We start from the raw sequence: 19,086 nt of genomic DNA, 5'->3' as shown, positions 1-19,086 counted from the left end.
TAGCATATTTACCAAATTTCTCAAAGTCTTTAAGAAATCTGATAAACATTTACTGGAAGATTTGGGTGGTGCAAGGAACTGTGTCAGCTACTGTGAAATATAGGTAGCATACTATAAGTAGATTTTGGTTGTTAAGTTTTAGAATTTGTAAAAAGAAATTACAATGATAAAAATCAGACCATATATGATGATCTCCAGAGGTAAAGGGCAAAGCACTTATAGGAATCCACAAAGTGGGATCATCTAACAATGTATGCTGCTGCTGCTGCTAAGTCACTTCAGCCGTGTCCGACTCTGTGTGACCCCATAGACGGCAGCCCACCAGCTCCCCCGTCCCTGGGATTCTCCAGGCAAGAACACTGGAGTGGGCTGCCATTTCCTTCTCCAACGCAGGAAAGCGAAAAGTGAAAGTGAAGTCGCTCAGTCCTGTCCGACTTTTAGCGACCCCATGGACTGCAGCCCACCAGGCTCCTCCATTCATGGGATTTTCCAGCAAGAGTACTGGAGTGGGGTGCCATTGCCTGCTCTGCTAACAAGGTATAAATGTCATTTAATTTGAAATTGTAAGAAAGGGCATAATTTCAACAGTCTGATACAGGGCAGGTGGCATTGTGGGTTAGAAAAAAGGCAAGGTAAAAACCAGGGGAAGTACAGCCAGTTTCTAACATCAGAATTTGGAAGAGAGGTTGCTGAAACCGGGGATATGTGAGATTAAGATATAATAGGTAATTGTGAGAGGTCATGATGGTTTATTTGCATTTCTGTTTATTGGGGACCAAATGTTAAAAACATCTATAGATGTCTTCAGGTAGAACAAGAGACCAGTATCAAGCAGATGGAACACAGCTCTCAAGGATGATAAATTATGTGACTGAAAGAAAAGAATAAAATGCCACTGTAAAAAATGGGGAATTTTTATTGGTTATTAGAAACCTGAAGCTTTCTGAGTAATACTGTAACAATGTCTCTGTCGCATTTTACAAAGTGCATTCTTACTGTTCCATAAAAGAACTGGAATAGAAAATGGCAAAGCAGATGAAATATTTAGAATGTTTGGGAAAGACAGAGATACAAGTATTTTAAAATTATTATAAATTGAAGAAAATTTGTATCACCTTTTAAGACATCCTGAAAAAAATCTTATCTTTTTAAAAAAATTTTCTGATAGATAAATGCTCATCTATAAAGATATGATCCACTGTATTAGTTATGGGCAGGGATTCTGGAGTCAGATTACCTTGATTAAATGGCAGTTGGCCAGTCTATGTGCTGTGTGATTTTAGGTAGATAACCCACCCCTCGCTGTGCTTTGGTTTTCTTACATAAAAATGTGTATAAATATAATTTATGTAAATCTAATTTAATATACAGAATGTATAACTTTTACATTTTAAAGACTTCTAAGTATGTTTTTCTCCTTAAAACTAGGTAATAGAAGTGCCTACCCACCAGATTGAGTTAGGAATGCCTCTCTATAAGACTAAATGAATTAATAAAATGAAACACTTAAAACAGCTCTTGCCAGCTTTTTATAATTTAAAAACCAACAAAATCTATGACCTGCATTTACTAAATGCCTTTTGGTGAATCTCCCCTCTTTTAAATAATTTAAAAGATTTACTGCTGTTCTATTGCCTGAGCGATTTTATACAGATGTTAATTTAAAAACCCATATTTTGGAGATACATTTCAAGTTGTGTTTGAATAAGCTACCAGGTTACCTAAAACTTACATTGCTAGAAAATTTTAATCTCAAGATACTTTAAAAACACAGAGAAAAAAGATCACCCACCATTTCAGCAATCTGACACATTCACTGTGATATTTATGTTCTTATCTATTCTTTTTCATATGCATATTTTTCATAATTCTAAATATCAGTATATATAACATATTTTTCTTTGTTTTCCATTTAAAATTATTAATAAATGACAAAATTCCTACATCACACTGCTGATACTTTAAGTTCAATCAAGAGGATGCACTTAACTTTGGACAATTAGATTATTTTTAATATTTCAAATTATAAACAAGGCTGGTGGGAAGAAAGGTTATATAAAAAGTTATTTTCTTTCATTGATATATCTTCCTCAGCAAATGACCAGGGATGAGATTACTGACCTAAAGGATATTTAACTATCTGTGTCTTTGGAAACATGTTCATTTACCCAGTGCCATAAAATTTCTTTACTTAGACAACTCCTTGTTGCATTATTAATAATGAGACAACAGCAAGCATTCATTGATTATTTGCTATGTCCCAGATAGGGTTTCTACACGTATTATTTCTTTCACTTCTGACAAGAATTCTATGGAAACAGGTACTATTTTTATTAGCACCATTTTATACTTAAGGAAACTAAGGCTTAGAAGATTGTCCTAGTTTTTGCACCTGGTATGATGTTGAGCCAGAATTTAAAAGCTATGACTTCAGCATCTGAGCTATTAACTCTGTAGTGTACCTTATATTTCTGTTTATATACTATAAATACTATATATCATAAAGATATATTTGTTACTGTCAAATGTAAATGTCAAAGTAATGGTACAAATTGCTACTTTTCTGTGGAAAATACAGTTTTCAAAATCAACAACCAGATTTCAACTATTATTAATGCCATTAAATTGAATGAGTGTTTTAATTAATGAATGTTTTAATTCTTCAAGTAATATATAACATTTGTTCTATATCCATAAGTTATATGTTAATAAAATAATGGTATATAGAAAATATTAAGAAGCAACTATTAGGGAAATACTTTATAATAAAAACTAGAAAACCTATGATTATTTGAATTTTCCTTTATATGAAATCATCAAAAACTATTAAATCTTCATTTTAATTCAGGAAATTAAAATTAAGCAATATAAATAATGCAAGTAGTGCCAATGTATGTGCATGTAAACTGCATCACATCCTTGGATTTTTTACAATTAGGTTGACCATATATTTTATCAGCCAAATCAGAACATTTTTAAAAGCAAAAAGACACAGTGTAAAAAGTAAAACAATTATTTCCAGAAAAACTAGGTTTAGGGTCACCCTACCTAGAATAAAATTTCATTACTTCTTCAGTAACTAAAATCCAATGGTTGAAGTTCAGTATAAATTTTAGGAAGCGTTGTGATATATTAGGGAAATAAAGGACTTGAACTGATAAACAGGATCCTGGATTCTCAGCCAATTTTGTTATTTATTAATATCCCTAAGCTTCAGTTTCTTCCTAAATTGAAAGAGAAAAAAAATACTTTCCACCTCTTAGCAGTGCAATACGGATTAAATGAGAAAAATGACCATGATTTTTCAGTGTGAGCTGCAAATTACTTATACAAATTTAAGTTATAATAACAAGTTCTACACTTTGAGAATACTTTTTAAATGAAATAAAATTGTAAAAAAACTTCTAAAAATTTCAAGCTATGTTTCAGAATACAATTTTACTAGTCTTCAAGAGATATTTGTATATGTAAAATAAAATCTGCTCTCATTCTTTTAAATTAATACACTTCTATCCAAATATACTGGCTAGTTTACACAGTAGTTGTGATGGAACTGATATGCTAAATATTTTCAAAAGGACTTTTTGATAATCAACATGCTATCTAGAATTATGTTTTTAAATGAGTGTAAAGATATTTTCATAAAAATACTATATAAAAATATTAGAAGTTCTCCATATACTAGTAGATTTGAGAAACATGTGGTTTTCAAAATTGAATTATGTTTTCCAAAATCACAAAGAAATAAAAGCTTTTACATCAACTGATGAAAACTGTAATCAGTTTTCATAATTGTCCATATTTCAAACTACACTGTTAACATACATCACAACAGGCTGCCATTCTAGAAAGTGCCCAGATAAACTTGCCTTTAAGTGACTAACTACCGTTATTTGGCTAGGGACTCACTACCATCCTCTCCCAAACTCTTTAGTTTTCCTCAATATGGGACTGAAATTTGTTTTCAAACTCTTAACAGGATCACTGAAAGGAAACAGGAGAAATACTTATAAAGGCAGGCCTGGATTGATTCCAGAGGCAAGTACTCTCACAGCAATGCGTTGGAATTATGCCAAGGAGGGAAATGTTTTTGCAAATGAACATAGTGCCATGGTTAAGTATAAGGTATTTAATTCCTTTGTCAACATCACTAAGGTTAAAAATTAAGAAAGTTACGTGGTAGACAAAACAGTGCACACATCCTCTTTTAGCTTGAACCATAAGAAGGAATCTTGAGTCCTTGAATCACATGTTTTTAATGAACTCTCACTATTAATGGGAGAAGGCAATGGCACCCCACTCCAGTACTCTTGCCTGGAAAATCCCATGGACAGAGGAGCCTGGTAGGCTGCAGTCCATGAGGTCGCTAAGAGTCGGACACGACTGAGCGACTTCACTTTCACTTTTCACTTTCATGCATTGGAGGAGGAAATGGCAACCCACTCCAGTGTTCTTGCCTGGAGAATCCCAGGGACGGCCGGGCCTGGTGGGCTGTCATCTATGGGGTCGCACAGAGTCGGACACAACTGAAGCGACTTAGCAGCAGCGGTAGCAGCAACAGCACTATTAATACCTAATTTCACCTATTCCAATGCAGAATTAATGCAGAAGACAGTGAACTAATTTTACTTTATTTTTAAGCACCTTGGCACAGTTTGCAGGCGACAATAATTTGATACTCAAATGTGGTTCCAATGCTTGAAACCAAAATAAATGAATGTAAATAATCTTAATAGTACCACATTTAATGAGATGATTTTCGTCATTTCGAAGAAACTGGAGACTTCTCGGAAAATATATCTCTTCACTGCATTTAAAGACTGCTTTTCATACTAAATTCTATACTTAGAAGTACAGAAGTCAAACAATTCCTGGTTGATTTTCTTAGTAAGTAAATGTAGAGATCATTTGAGTTAAATTACACAAAATAAAACAAAAAAAGATTATAATTTGCTTTAAAATTCTTTAAACCTTAAAAGAACAAGATCTTTAATGTTATTTCCCAGTTTCTTTTTAGACAAATTTAATTGTGCACTTTTATATGAATTTTTATGTGTTCCATTTTTAATTGTGCAAACATTTTAAATTCCAATTTCACATCAATCAAAATCTGCATACTACTGAAACCGGCTGCTTTCACAGCTGAAGTGTAACAGTGTGTCATTAAAATGTTCTTATAATAGTTATTGTTGAATCCTCCATCATTTTCAAGTACCTGTTGTTAATCTCAAGTCAATAAGAACATTCCATTTCACTGAATTGATGAATTCACTAAGAATATTTCTATACTTACCAGTGGAATAGCATTCTGCCTATTAGTAGTGATAAATCTCCATCAGTTTTTGATTTCCATACATATGCATCCTGCAGGATGTTCTACTTAATAAAAAATACTACTAGCGAGGGAAAGGAAAAGATGACAGTGGGTAGACAGGTTTGACTCCTTCACGGAATGGCCAGGGAGGCTGCTAAACTGGTCTAGGGGACAGGAATACATCATCTCTGTTTAGCTCAGAGCTCACTTTACAATGTCAGCTATGGCAGGAATGATAATTGAGTGCTGGGTCAGAGGCATTTTATATGCTAGCGACCATTCACATGAAGTATTTAACACTTCAATCAGGACAGAAAAAACATATTTATTCAGTTATTCCATCTAAATAGTGCATTTAGTAGAAATATAACACAAGCCACATATGCAATTTTTACATTTTTAGTAGCCACATTAAAAAAAGTAAAAAGAAATAACTGAAATACTTTTAATGTTATATTGATTTAACCCAATATTCCTAATGTATGAGTTTTTCAAAATCAAAGCAACATAAAAAATTACTGATGTTTGCCACATTTTTTTTTGTACCAAGACTTTGAAATTCAGTGTGTAAGTCATACTTACAGTATATCTTAACTTAGAATTGCCATTTTTTAAAACCTCAGATTCACATGTGGCCACCGGCTACCTTCCTAGACAACACAGATCTAAATATTTGCTAATTTCTTGAAACATTCTATGAGAATGAGAATTTTATAAGAAAGTAATGTGATTTACATATCAAACTAGAACCAAGGCATTTAAGTTCAGCAATGAAACAATAATACTTGCTATGATTCTTCCTGCTTTCTGATGGAAGCCAGAGCAACACTGTCGCTAAAAGTCCAGGCTCTGGAATCAGAACATTCTGAGTTCGAATCTAAGCTAGGACAATTACTTACTAAAGTAACTGCAAGCAATCTTTTACCCTTGACAGCCTCATTTTTTTTTCTGTAAAATAGAGGTGATAATGTTATCTATCTCATTAAATGAACTCTTTTGTGTAAAGCACATGGAAGAGTATCTGCACATGGTAAATTAGCAAAAAACATTTAGTTACAATAATTATTTTTCACTAAAATTCCCTCTAAATTAACTGGGAAGTACGAATATTAAAATTATACAGCTGCCTTAGGGGTACAAAGAATATATAAAAGTTATTTCGGGTAATGTATTATGTTTTCTAGTTTATAAGAGACATAATATAACCTGATTATATTTTCAGGATATTCACAAACAGAAAAAATATCTATTGATTTTGAATATCCCTGGACATAGTTTTAAATGGGAAAAAAACTGGCCAATTATTATGACTACATAAAGCTATGTGAGAGAAAATTCAGTTTTATTACACAAAGGAAAAGGTCACAAATTCATATGCTATTATTATTTCAAAACAGAAAATGTCCAGCTGATATATTCTGATAACTAAAACTTTACTTTGGCCCACTTCCACAAAAATGTAGTCTACCTAAAACTTGACTTATCAGAGGAACACTCCTTTTTTTATTTAGTCCTGGAAAGAAATACAGCTTTGGCAGAAGCAACCTCAGAGATTTAGCAAGTGAAATCTGATGATTTTTGCATAGAAATTTTAGTACTTATAAAAAATAATTCTAAGTGTGTAACTCTATTTGTATGTATCTTGTCTGTTAGAAGAACTCTTGTTAGCAGCCCCCTCAATGCCCTTTTCCTGCTACCCATGAGTCCAGACAATATGGGTTTCAAAACAAGAGGAATCACACATCATTCAATCCTAATTAATGTCACCTCACTCTGCCCAATCTCCTTTCTTAAATCTCATAGCCCAAAGTGCAACTGTTGTCTTCCACGTCAAGCACAGGGTTAGTTAAATCTTAGGAAGGAATACCACTATCATCAATATTTACTGCAATACCTATTGCACACTTAGTGCAGAAATCACTGTAGCGAATCATCAATAAGTTCAATAGTGACTTTGCTTAAAATCCACCAAATCGGATTGCTGGTACAAACTGACTCACCTGTTCAAATAATCATTATTACTTGAAATCTTTGACACTGAAACAGAAAAAAAGTGCAAAGAGAAATTTTAATAGCACATATTACTTACGTTCACAAGTGTCCCCTTTCTGCTGGAAGCCTGCTTTGCAGATACATTTTCCAATGGGCACTAACCATTCTCCTTCTGCGCTGCAGTGCATCCTGGGAGAGTTTTCCGCTTCTTCCTCTGCACTGCTGACACATGTCCCTCGGACCTCGACTAAAGAGGAAAATTCTGAACCAGTCACTGTATCTGGAAAGATAGCTAAGTTCTCAATAATGGACCAGCACTTCTTGTAGTACACTTTGACTGAAACCAAAGCTATGCAAGCCCCTACATCCTGAAAGGCAAGATAGAATCCCTTTTTGGACAAAGGTCCAATCTCTCTCACCTCAGTGTTAAGCTTCATCTTTCTTTCACCAAGGTCACCTTGGGTAAAACTTTCATCTGCAGCAATGGTGTCTATTTTGACATAGAGATTTTCTCTTATATTCCTGCCAGTGTCGTAGTCTGTTTCATAATAGTACAAATTAAAGGTTTCCTTGCAAGTTCCCAGGACTCCAGGAAGACTGTTACAATCCCTCAGGGTGAATTTCAATTCTACAAAAATCCTTTGTGCATTGCCTTTCGAAATCCAGTTAGTCCGCAGCCAGTTGTTTTGGTTGGGCTCCATGACCTGGCAAACCTGGTATGTTCGGATTGGGGTATAGTTCTCGTCCAAACCACTAATTTCTTCCCACTGTAAAATTTAGAAAAGGTCATCAGTCATTCATCAAATAATAAAATTAGGGTTTTGCAAGTGCCTGAGGACTCTTCAGTGTGGCACAAATGCATATCTTTGAAAAAGTGAGGTGAACTCCTACGGTGACAAACAATGTAACCTTTAGAATGAGTCTCTGTTCAGCTTCATCCTGGTGGCAGAACATCATTTAGGTTGCTTATATTGTTTATGCATACAATAAATCTTTCATTTTGCTTAGATCTGTTTGCTGGTGTATTAGTGTTGCTTTTTACATGTTTGCTTATGCCAATGTCTCCACTGAGCTTATGATTTTTATAGACTAAAGCACATAACGAAATGACTTAAATTACCATTTAATGCATATACATACAGCTACATGGCGGAATTTTTGATCACTCCGTTGACATTTTAAGTGTTGATGTTATATTTAAATTAAGAGAGTACCTAAAAACACAGGGAAGAAAATGCCAAGAGTACTCTGAAATGCAAGAGCATTTCACAACATGTTGATATTCATAATGGGGAATCTTTCACAATCTTTGCAAAATGAGATATAAAGGAGTAATGTTTTATAGAGCTATTTATTTACTGCAGTGTTGTATATAATATGGTCCATAATGCCACATAACTATAAATAATTATAAAAGTATGATTCAATGGACAATAAAATGTCCATGGCAAACCAGAACGTTGAATCACATTTAGGTAACAAGCTTTCTGACAGGAAAAATATCTGATGTTTAAAAATACCCATTCATATGCTGATATAATATATACTACAGCAAACTCATTTATTTTCACAAAAAAGGAAAATAATAAGCTCAGCTAAATTTGCAACAATTTAAAGCTTATTAAACCTTGCTAAATATTATTTATATTGCTCATTGGTTAATAAATTCATTTCACCTAAAAGCCTAAGGCAATTGTTGTTTATGTCCTTTCTTACCATTATTAAAAAATTTCCAACTTTGTATTTATGATACCTTAATAGTGAAATTGTCACCTACTTGTATTCATTTCCCTAATAGGAAATGCCAAATATAAAATCCTATTAGTCTTCTAATCCAAAGTCACATAGCATGCAATATTTAAACTACTGCTTCAAGAAAAGCAAATGGGAAAAAATAAGCATGTGGTAATGAGTTTTATTTATAAAACTTGATCAGAAACATTGGTTTCCTTACATATTTTGTAAAATACTAATATCTACTTTTAAAAGTAGCTCTGAGAAAACTAACAAGACAAAGTAGCAATATCCTGAAATTCAGAAATTTCTTGTGATGACATATATTTGCTACAATTTTATTATACACACCATCAAAGGTCCTCAAAAGTAGCAAACAGCCCATTATCATGTTTAGCTTTTTACTCAACACAACTTAAGTGTGTGACTAGTTAATGCAGTGCATAGTTTTCCATTTTAGTTAGCTGCTTATAATCTTCTTGAATGGCTCTTAGCCAAATATAACCAAATTCATCCATTTGGATGAGCAGATTTTAGTCTCTTAATTAGGTTGGAATTATTAAAAGAAGTGAAACTAGTAATAGCATCTACCAAAAAGTGAAAAGCTCCAAGGATAAATGTGCTCTTTTTAACAATTCCCTAGTTAGAAGAAGCCAAGGCAAATTATTAGAAAGGAATACATCTGCAGAACTCTTTTTTCTAGCTCTAAGAACAATTATATTATTTTGTTCAATGCATGAAAAATCAATTTTACTACCAATGAAACTCAGTTAACTTTAATGCTTACTTAAAAATTTATTCCTGAAGGGAAACTTTAGATGGATTGAGACAAAATGAATGCATTTAATGCAACTTTTGGTTTACTATCTTACTAAGAGACTGCAGTGATTTCTACACTGGGAAAGAAGTCTTAGTTTGGCTAGTGTGCTTTTATAGTATGCTTATAAAATTATTTCTAGACACTTATATCAATAATATTTTATTTCCAGTTAGATATTTAACCACATGTAAGCCAACCCATTTTATACATGAAATACACTGTCAATCATCATTGTCTAATATTATCTGCTGATTCATAAGATATGTAGGGTTAAGTTCACTCAAGATATTTTGCACTGATAAAATGTCCATTTCAGTCCAAGATAACACAGAAAGTCATGGTTCATCATGTTAGGGATTGCATGGATGAAATATTAGAAACATATATCAGTTTACTTCTCCTTACGAGATAAAAACCATCCTCTATCTCTATTTGTTTTAACTGATGAAGGGTGGAAAATGGGCCACATCTATCATTGGCAAGAAAGGTGCTCAATTTTTTTGTGAATGCCTTCCTATAATGTATATTATTTTACTCACAGAAACCATTCAACTTTCAAGGTTAAGTATGACATTCATACTTCAAACTCAGCCTACTTTTTATATTTAATCTGTAAAATACTTGTCATTTTTTTCATAGCTCTTTCTGACCAATACAGATAACTGCAATATGATCTTAAGCATCTCAAATATTCATTTTAAAAACCTAATCTACTTTAAACAGATTTGCATTGTTCACATTTTACGTTTTTTAAACTAACTTCCAGCTTATGACATGTTCATTTCATGATGTTCTTAAACTCAAAAATCTCTTTCAGACTTTCATTCTTTGCAAACTTTTTATATCCTCACTTATACTTAGGGCTCTTTGACTCCAAACTTTTCATTGTACCAAAGATTAACTTAAGTAACAATGGGGATTACAATTCCCTTTCTTGGAGCCTTTTTACTTAGTAAGGGATGAAGTATGTACCCTCTTTCACAATTAAAATAATACCCAAAGACATTGACATCAAACTAAATTTAAGTAAATGATGTATCTTTCTGGATACATGACACTTAACAGTAGTTTTTTAGAATCTACTTATATTCTCATAAACTTTTATTGGACAGCTTTCACTCATTTATTATAACAGATTTTTACTCTGATATGTGCTTGCTCTGCCATCACTTCTGATTAATAAGAACAGGTAGCACATAGTACAAATTTTGGAGAATCCAAATCATATTTCATAGCAAATTTTATGTTAAAATGTTGAGCATATTAGACTTTTAGTTATCCTTTCATGTATATTTTGAATAATGCTAAAACGTTTTTCAAAAGAGGAAAACAGATTACCTACTGTTTTTAAAGAACTACACACAACCTACCTGGTGATTATACTAAAGAAGTATAAAGTAACTAAAGAGATATGAGTTCATGAAAGGCATATTCTCTGTAATTAGTTAACATTTATAGCCTGGAAACTGACATATGGTCCCACGCACAGAAGAACTCAAAAGATAATGGTTAAAGAGATTTTTTTTTTTAATCTATTTTTCAGAGTTCTAAGTATACCATCTCTACTCCAAGAATTCAATGTCTCATTATAAACCCAACAAAATATTGAACAAGATATGTGAAATCAAAACAATTTAAATGTGAAGAATCTGAATAACTCCACTGGGGAAGGGAAAGAGGTTTTATTTCTTACTTTAAAAAACAGAGGTTGGTATTTTATGAGGAGAAGCACTTACCCCATTGGGTGGAGAGGAAATCCATTCCAACTCTGTTTGTTGTGCTTTAGAATCCAGCAGTAGTACTGAAAAAGAAAGTTGCATTTCTAAATGTTAGATGAAAAGGGAAAATATGTTTGTAAAAGTTATTAAAGTCAATCTAATTTTTAAAACAATTATCACTTTATGATTTAAAATGTATAAACAGTTATTTATATTAGTGAATGATGAAATATAGACCCACCTGACAAAAATATTCCACTTTCTTAAGGGAAGAAAGACATTGAAAAACCAACTTACATTTTTTAATTGAAATGTTAAAATTAATTAGAAACTTGAAAGTATGAAAGCAAAAGTAAAAAAATGATATGTGATGCATACTGATTCAGTAGTAATTATATATTATAAAGAATTCTGTAAACCACTGAGTGCTCTAAATTTTGTCAAATAAAATAGCATTAACATAATAAAGCATAATTCCATATTACTCCTCAGTCACTGACTTGTACTATTCTTCAAAAACTATTTCCTTGTGCCTTTTGAGAATTGGAGTTTATTTTTTTAACTTTCCACACACAATGTCTTCTCTTAAGCCAAAATGACTATAATTAAAAATCATATTAAGCAGTGTTATTATGAGAAAAGTAAATTGCCTATCACTTACAAGATACATTTCTGGGTTATTCAAACATCTGTTTTTAATATTTCTACTTTTTAAATTTACAAATATTTCAAAGCATTAGCTAATTCTCAAAATGGGATATTCAAACTTTGACTTAACTTTTAAAAACAGTTATATTATGCTTTTACGCTACCATAAAGTATAATGCAATTAATATTTATATAAATGTAATAAATGCTCCGGATGCATTTACAATACAATATAATGCAAGGTAATGCATTCAAATGTCACACATTAATATATACCATGCTTCCAATTTGATATATTTTACTGCTTTTTAGGACAATTAATCTCCTAAAGCATTCACTCTTTGCTCAAACTAGTTTCAGAATTATGAGTTTGTATTCTTCAAAAATATTTCCATGATTCCATAGCATTTTAACAAATGAATCAATCTTTCCAGAAATAATGGTGAATATATTTTCAGGCATGTAAATATGCTTTCCATCAACCTCAACAAAATGTTAGAATTTGAACTTAAATGAAATACATGCTTAAATAAACTTTTCAATAACTATGAATAGAGTAAAACACTGTGGTGTTAAAGGTAATGAAAATTGTTTACTCTAAGAAAAGAGAGAAACAGTTGATAATGTGTTCGACTCCTTCACACTAGTCAAGGTTATTCCCTATAACTGAATATAGATATACAAACACTTTTTTCTCAAAATGTTTTATACTTAAGACTCTCAGGGAGACCATGATAGCACTCACCCTTTCGAATAATAATAATAATTTTAAAAGCCACGCTTTTAAAATACTAAGTTGTACTTCGAACTAGGAACATCAATAAATGTTTGGACTACTGAATTTATAGTAAATGATTTTTAAAGTTTATTTTGTTTTTGTCCTCAAATGCACAAACAATGTGGGTTCTATGTACTTTTCTTTAGAGATGATTTATTTTATTATTATTATTATTTCCGTCTTTCATAGTGACAAGTGAATTTTAAACCCAGGAGACTTTCTTGGGTCATTTTTGAAGGTGAAATAAGCACAGTGATGATTTACTGCTTTTCCGTTACCCCTCGGTACAGCCTGGGGTGAGAGCCAGGGACCCAGGTGGGGCGGTGATGGCAAACAAGTTAAGAGAGAAACACACGAGCAAATAAAAACAAAAGGGAAACCGGCCCCTGAGCGTTTAACTAGCTCTTAAAGATTCAGCCCGTCTCCCTTCCGCTGTCTGCTCTCTGGACCAGCCGGTAACTGCGCGCTTTTGCCTTCCCGCTCAGAGCACCAGCCTCTCTTCCCTCCCGCGGAGGCGTAGCCTGGCGGTCAATCGGGAACGCGGCGTGCGGTCCCGGGTTCCGGGACTCTGAGCCCTCGCCGCGCGGGCTGGGGTGGGGGATGCGGGGGCTGCGGGTGAGGAGCGAGATGCCGGGCGCGCCGGTGGAGCCGGCACCCGGCCGCGCGGGCAGCAGCGAGAGCCGGGGCGGGGCCGTCGGCGGGGCGGGGCGGGGGCTGCCAGACGGGCGCGCCTGCCGCGCGGAGCATCCATTACGCCTCCGCCAGACCTGGGCACTCCAGGGAACCGGTGGCGCCCTAGCTCCAGAGGGAGCCAGGAGGAGGAGAGAGGCTATCGGGAAGCGTCTCCTCAGAGGGGGCAGCGGCAGCGGCATTAATGGAGAGGAAATATAGCGTCTGCACTTCGCCTCCAAGCGTTAGACTGACTTATATGCGCGCTCCCAGTAGCGGGAACCGACCTCCCCGAGAGAACATGTGCGGAAAAAGTGGAGAAAGGAGGTCTCTCATCTTTCTCTAATCATTCCCATCCGCTCCAGAGAGCTAGGCACCTGCTCCAGGCACTTCCTGGCGCTCGCCCCTGGGTGCCCCGGCGTCGCCTCGGGGCTCGCTCGCTCCCAGAACGGCAGCCCTTGACCGCCGCGACTCGCCGGGTGAGTCGCCACCGAGAAGCGGAGCGCCTTCGCCACCCCCGCCCACCTTTTAAACAGCTCACTTCTGCATGTAAAGAATTCGGCCTCCTAGAATCAGAATCCTCTCCACGTATTTCGCACCCAGAAGAGAAACGCGGGCGAGCAAGCCATTCTGACTGCAGGAACCTCTCCCCCTAGTGATGCAGTTATTTATAGCTCAAACTCCAGCCGGGGTTTGCGCTAGCTCGCACTCGGGGTTTCGCCCCGGCGGTGCAAACTTTTCCTCGGGTCCCGAGATTCCTAAGCAATCAATATAAGTTTGCAGGATTCAATGTCCCTATTCTCTGATGTCACGCGAGTAGAAATGTGGATTTTGGTGTGTATGGCTGTGTGTTTCTAGCAGATGTCTGTTCATCTGCAAGAGCGAAACCGACAGCTGGAAGTTAAGGTTTGCTCTGAATGGGTTCAGCATCAACACAGGTTGCAGATGTGGAAACTGGGGTCAGAAGGTCAGGCTGGATCAAAGAGTAGGTGGTGGCGTTTGGTTGCGGGGGTGGGGAGAGAGGTTTCAGTGACCAAAGAAGGCCCCATGAAGAGAATCGTAAAAAGCAGCACTAAATCAGGAAGTTTTCAGACATAGATGAAGCGAGTACCGATGCCTATCAACTCCCGACCCCAAGACCTATATCTGGTAACAGACCTATATCTGGTAACAGATTTCCTCCATCCTCCACACTTTAGGGACAAGTAATTATTAGTATTCGGCTTTTCAATATCGGGAAATCAGCTTTAGACGTACAGCCTGCACGATAAGGAGGGGAGTGGGTAGACTGTGACACTGCTCAGAAGACGTTTCCATTGACAGGATTTATTTTTCCCCAGCTCCAACTACAGGCACCAAAAGGTATTTTTACCTTCTGTCAATGGTTCAAAGGAGAAGACGAGAGGAAAAAGCCATATACAGGCGTATCTAGCTGCCCCAAAGAATCTTGCTCTCATGAACCAGAACTAGCCCCGGGGTCCATGTCTTTTGCAAGGTTCGATCACTCGTATTCCTTAACTGCAGAACTGTGGGGGCAGAGGTTTGAGGACTTCTGGTCGCCCAGGCGGCATCTTTTTATCAACTGCACAGTCCCAGCCCTCCCTTTATCCCCCTCCCCTTGACCCCCACTCCCACCGCCCGCCCTTGGCCGGGCCGAGCCCGCTGGTCTGCCACTGTCCCCGCGGCCGCCGGGACCTGCGCGGCGCGCGCTGAATGGAGATGTCTCAGGCCGGCGGGGCGCGGGGAGCGCGCCGTCCGCTGCTTCACCTCCGCGGCGTTATTGTTCCGCGCCGGCGTCCGAGCGCCAACCGCAGGCCCGCGCCTGCTCCTCCGACGCAGTGAGCACTTCATTAGTAACCCGAGCGTTCGGAGCTCACACAAGTCACGGCCCCTCAGGGAAGGATCCAGCCGTTCGCCGGCGGGCTGGCCAGGGTTCTAGAGGCTGCACTCCCCGGTCTCCGACCAACTCTGGCCACAGCTTACTCCCAGTGAGACGAACGGCGAGACGAGGAAGAGCAGAGGGCTAGAGGAAGAGATCTGACCTGCCCCGGGTCCGGGAGAACGAGCTCGTCGGCGGTTCCCACACCCCCGAGCTCCCGCCCCCCCCAACCCCCCCACCTCCGCCTTCCTTTGATGCTCACGCCCTCTGGACAGTCTGCGCCAGAAATCCCACTCTCGTCGGGCTAACGGCCCTGGGCGCGGGGCTGCAGGCGGCTCAGAGAGCCCGGCTAGCCACCGGCCAGCCTGGAGCGGCCGGAGCGGTGAGGGGGCGGGGAGCCGGCGGGGGAGGGTCGCCGGGCACCAGAGGCGCGGCCGGCAGCCCCGCGGACCAGCCGGCTCTTGCAGGTAGACAGCTAAATAAATAAGTCAGAACAAACTTTGCTTTCCCATCACCTTACCTTCCTTTGCAGCCTGCGCTTCTCCGGTGTGTGCAAAGTGGAGCAGCCAGATGTAGCATAAAATAATCCATGAAGGGTGCCGAGTTTGAAAAACCATGGTGCATGAGCAGGTTTTATCTTAGGTTTCAGTTGAGCCGTAGCTTTTTAAATGCTGTTTGCTCCGAAGTATATGGGCTTTTTATTTTTTATTGCGCTCCACGCATTGATTCCCCTTCTCGATCTCCGGCTGGCTGCTCCACGTTTAGCTTTAAAAAAAATTTTCCCCCCTCCTTTCGTTCACACTGTGTTTGCTGCCTGCAAGTCTCCGACTGCAGACCGGCCGCTTGCTCCACACTCCAATAATATCAATTAGGGGGGAGGGGGCGGGGCTCCGAGCCGAGAGCCTCCGCCACTCGGGTTGAGTGGCAGGCGTAGCCGGCCTCCCAGGCGGCGATTCCCAGGGCTTAGGGGCGGGTCCCAGCGAAACGGCCGCCCCAACCTTGGGGGTTGGGTTAGGGGCGCGGGCCAATCGGCGGCAAGCGGAGTCAGGTTGCGGATCCAGGATTCCCTCCAGGTTCTGAGCTCTCGGCTGGCTCTGGATGCTCCGAGGAGGACGTGGATGGCAGCCGAGGTGCGTGCTGCTGTGGGCGCTTGGCTTTTAGCAATCGCAGCTTTCGCGGAGCAAAATCAATCTTAAAATAACCCTCCTAATTTACAGTCGTGTTTATAGTAGTGCTCCTCGCGCTCATTTAGAAACCAGAGCGATGCAAGCTCTCTCAGCTACCAAGCACGGAGCCGGGACAGTGAAATGAGCTGTGCCTTTAAGTAAAGTGCCTTTCACTTTTTTGTTGTTGTTACTCACAACCTCCGCGGGTCGGGTAACTTTGTTCTTTTTCTTTCTTGAAGGCTTACTACAAGACTCCAAAGACAGTTTTAGACACCACCCAGCACAATCTCTGATAGAATAAAAGTAATCAAATGTATTATATTCAAACAATGTTTCCAAGAGTTTGCAACAAGCTCTGGCAAGAGAGCCAGAGGAAAAGGGAGTGGAGAAAGGAAGTCTTTTGTTTTATGTGCCCCCCTCACCCCCGCCCTATCGTTTACCGATAGGTGGTAGGACTAAATAGAACACTGCAAGAGAAACTTCTGAAAGTTCCGAAACGTTTTTCTTACATGCGTATCATTTTCCGAGATTTTCCTGGAATTCCCCCCACTTTGATCGTTTTCCACTTCGCTGCATAAATTACATTTAATTTTAAAGAATGTTACCATGCATTCAATTAATTTAAATTAAGATCAAGACCTCTTTCGCACATATTGAGTACTTTTCAATAATTAGTCAATAATTACCTTTCAAAGGCAAACTAAGAATAAAAAATGTCACCAACAACGCCGGTTGATTTCGTCTAACTAAAATATTGAGGACGACTACCTAGAGGAATCCCATTCCCGTTAGGTAGTTTCAGACACTTTGCAATTCAAAAGATGGGTAATACAATAAGATGAAGAACTTAAAAACCTTAATTGCCAAATCATCAAATCCGAAGGTCAAGCCTAGTAACTTGATCACATGTCTAAGAGGAGCTTCATTTTCTTCCTGTCCTATATATATATTTCCTCCCTTTAAAAAAAAAAAAAAAAAATTCTGTCATTCATGATTTGCCTCTATTTAAGAGAGGCAAAAAGTTTGACCTCGTCTAAGACTCCAAACTTTTCCTATCTTTTCAATCTGGATATGTAAAGTAAATTGAATTGTTTCTGGTATTTATAGCAAAGACTTTTCAGAGATGACAGATCCCTAGATTTTAAAATTGTATTTTATGAAAAATTGTCTCCTGTAGTTTTTACTTGCCTAATGCAATTACGAAGAAAAGAGAAATGAGATTTCCTCCCCTCTAACCTATCTTTGGGTCTCTATTTTATTTCTTAAATATTACTTGTTCCTAGCCATTACCCCTATTAAACATTTTAAAAATTATAACTAAAAGCATCTTTAGTGCCCTTTAGAAGATGCATGGAAAATGTAAATCACTTAATAGAGTAACCTTGAAACTAGACAAAAAGATGTAGAGTGCACTTGTTACAGAGATTAAGCAGTGTTTACACAAACGGGTGCTTTAAGGAGTAAAAATTGTAAGGTAAAACACTAGAACTAAGAATGTAGATCCCCACATGTAGGCAGTAAAACTGTTAATCTCACATACTCACAGATATTAAACCACTTCTAATAGTTAAAATAATTCTCCAGAATTTCAACACTTTCCCCAGGGTCTCATCCCCACTTCTTAGAATGACACCAAGGTAGCCTTTAAAGTTTAAAATATTCCTTTCATCTATTGAATGACTAATACTCAGTGATGTGAATACAAATACCTTTCCATTAGACCAGGAAACCAAAGAAGTAACATCCTTCACTCTGATGAGTGTAGGTGGTGTAAGGAATCTCCTTATTGTGTCCCTTCTATCAGACATAGAGGCATGTTCAGCCTCGCTTTCACTTTTAGAAACAAGAGACTTTGCATTAAATGCACACGTGCCAGACTGCTAACAGTTTTGCCTGCAGAGTTGCACAATGATACTCATTTTCAGGTTTACCAACCTTCTTTCTTTTGTATCTAGGTAAGTGATGAAAAAGTCATGGAATTTAACTTAAAGTAAATGACTTAGTCAAGGAAAGGATGATTGTTATACTGTTTTATACAGTATATATTTTAATATATAAAAACTGTATAAATTAGCAATAGACTCATTGACTAACAGCAAAGTCTATAAACCTCTTTGTACATGAAGCCATTGAAATAAAAAATAATTAGTTCACAAAACTGTCCTATTTTATAATAACTTAAAATAGTTAATTCCTTTATATCACTTTTAAAATGGTTTATTTTAGCATCTTATCTATTTGTGCATATTATTGCTAAGGCAAATTTTAGAAAAGCAAATGTATGTATGTTTGTAACATGTATTAGAAATCATTTTCCTGAACTATACCAAATGGCATATATATAACCAACACATGTGAGCCAAAGCAG

General features: G+C 37.4%; 1 protein-coding gene across 4 annotated transcripts in view; it reads right to left on the bottom strand.

The window, feature by feature from the left end:
• Window positions 1–16,405, bottom strand: part of EPHA7 (EPH receptor A7) — a 210,466-nt gene extending 194,061 nt beyond the window's left edge. For all 4 annotated transcript variants that reach the window (XM_027551379.1, XM_027551380.1, XM_027551381.1 and 1 more), the window contains exons 1-3: window positions 16,073–16,405; window positions 11,597–11,661; window positions 7,404–8,073 (exon numbers count right to left, since the gene is read on the bottom strand). In XM_027551379.1, the coding sequence (XP_027407180.1) occupies window positions 7,404–8,073; window positions 11,597–11,661; window positions 16,073–16,169 (832 nt within the window). In that variant the 5' untranslated portion in view covers window positions 16,170–16,405. The remainder of the gene's footprint in view (window positions 1–7,403; window positions 8,074–11,596; window positions 11,662–16,072) is intronic.
• Window positions 16,406–19,086: the final 2,681 nt, after the last annotated feature.

Source organism: Bos indicus x Bos taurus, chromosome 9 (assembly GCF_003369695.1).
Source record: "Bos indicus x Bos taurus breed Angus x Brahman F1 hybrid chromosome 9, Bos_hybrid_MaternalHap_v2.0, whole genome shotgun sequence".
NCBI classification, from domain to species: Eukaryota; Metazoa; Chordata; class Mammalia; order Artiodactyla; family Bovidae; genus Bos; species Bos indicus x Bos taurus.
Note: the sequence above shows the minus strand (reverse complement) of the source record. Positions and strands in the feature narration are given on the sequence as shown.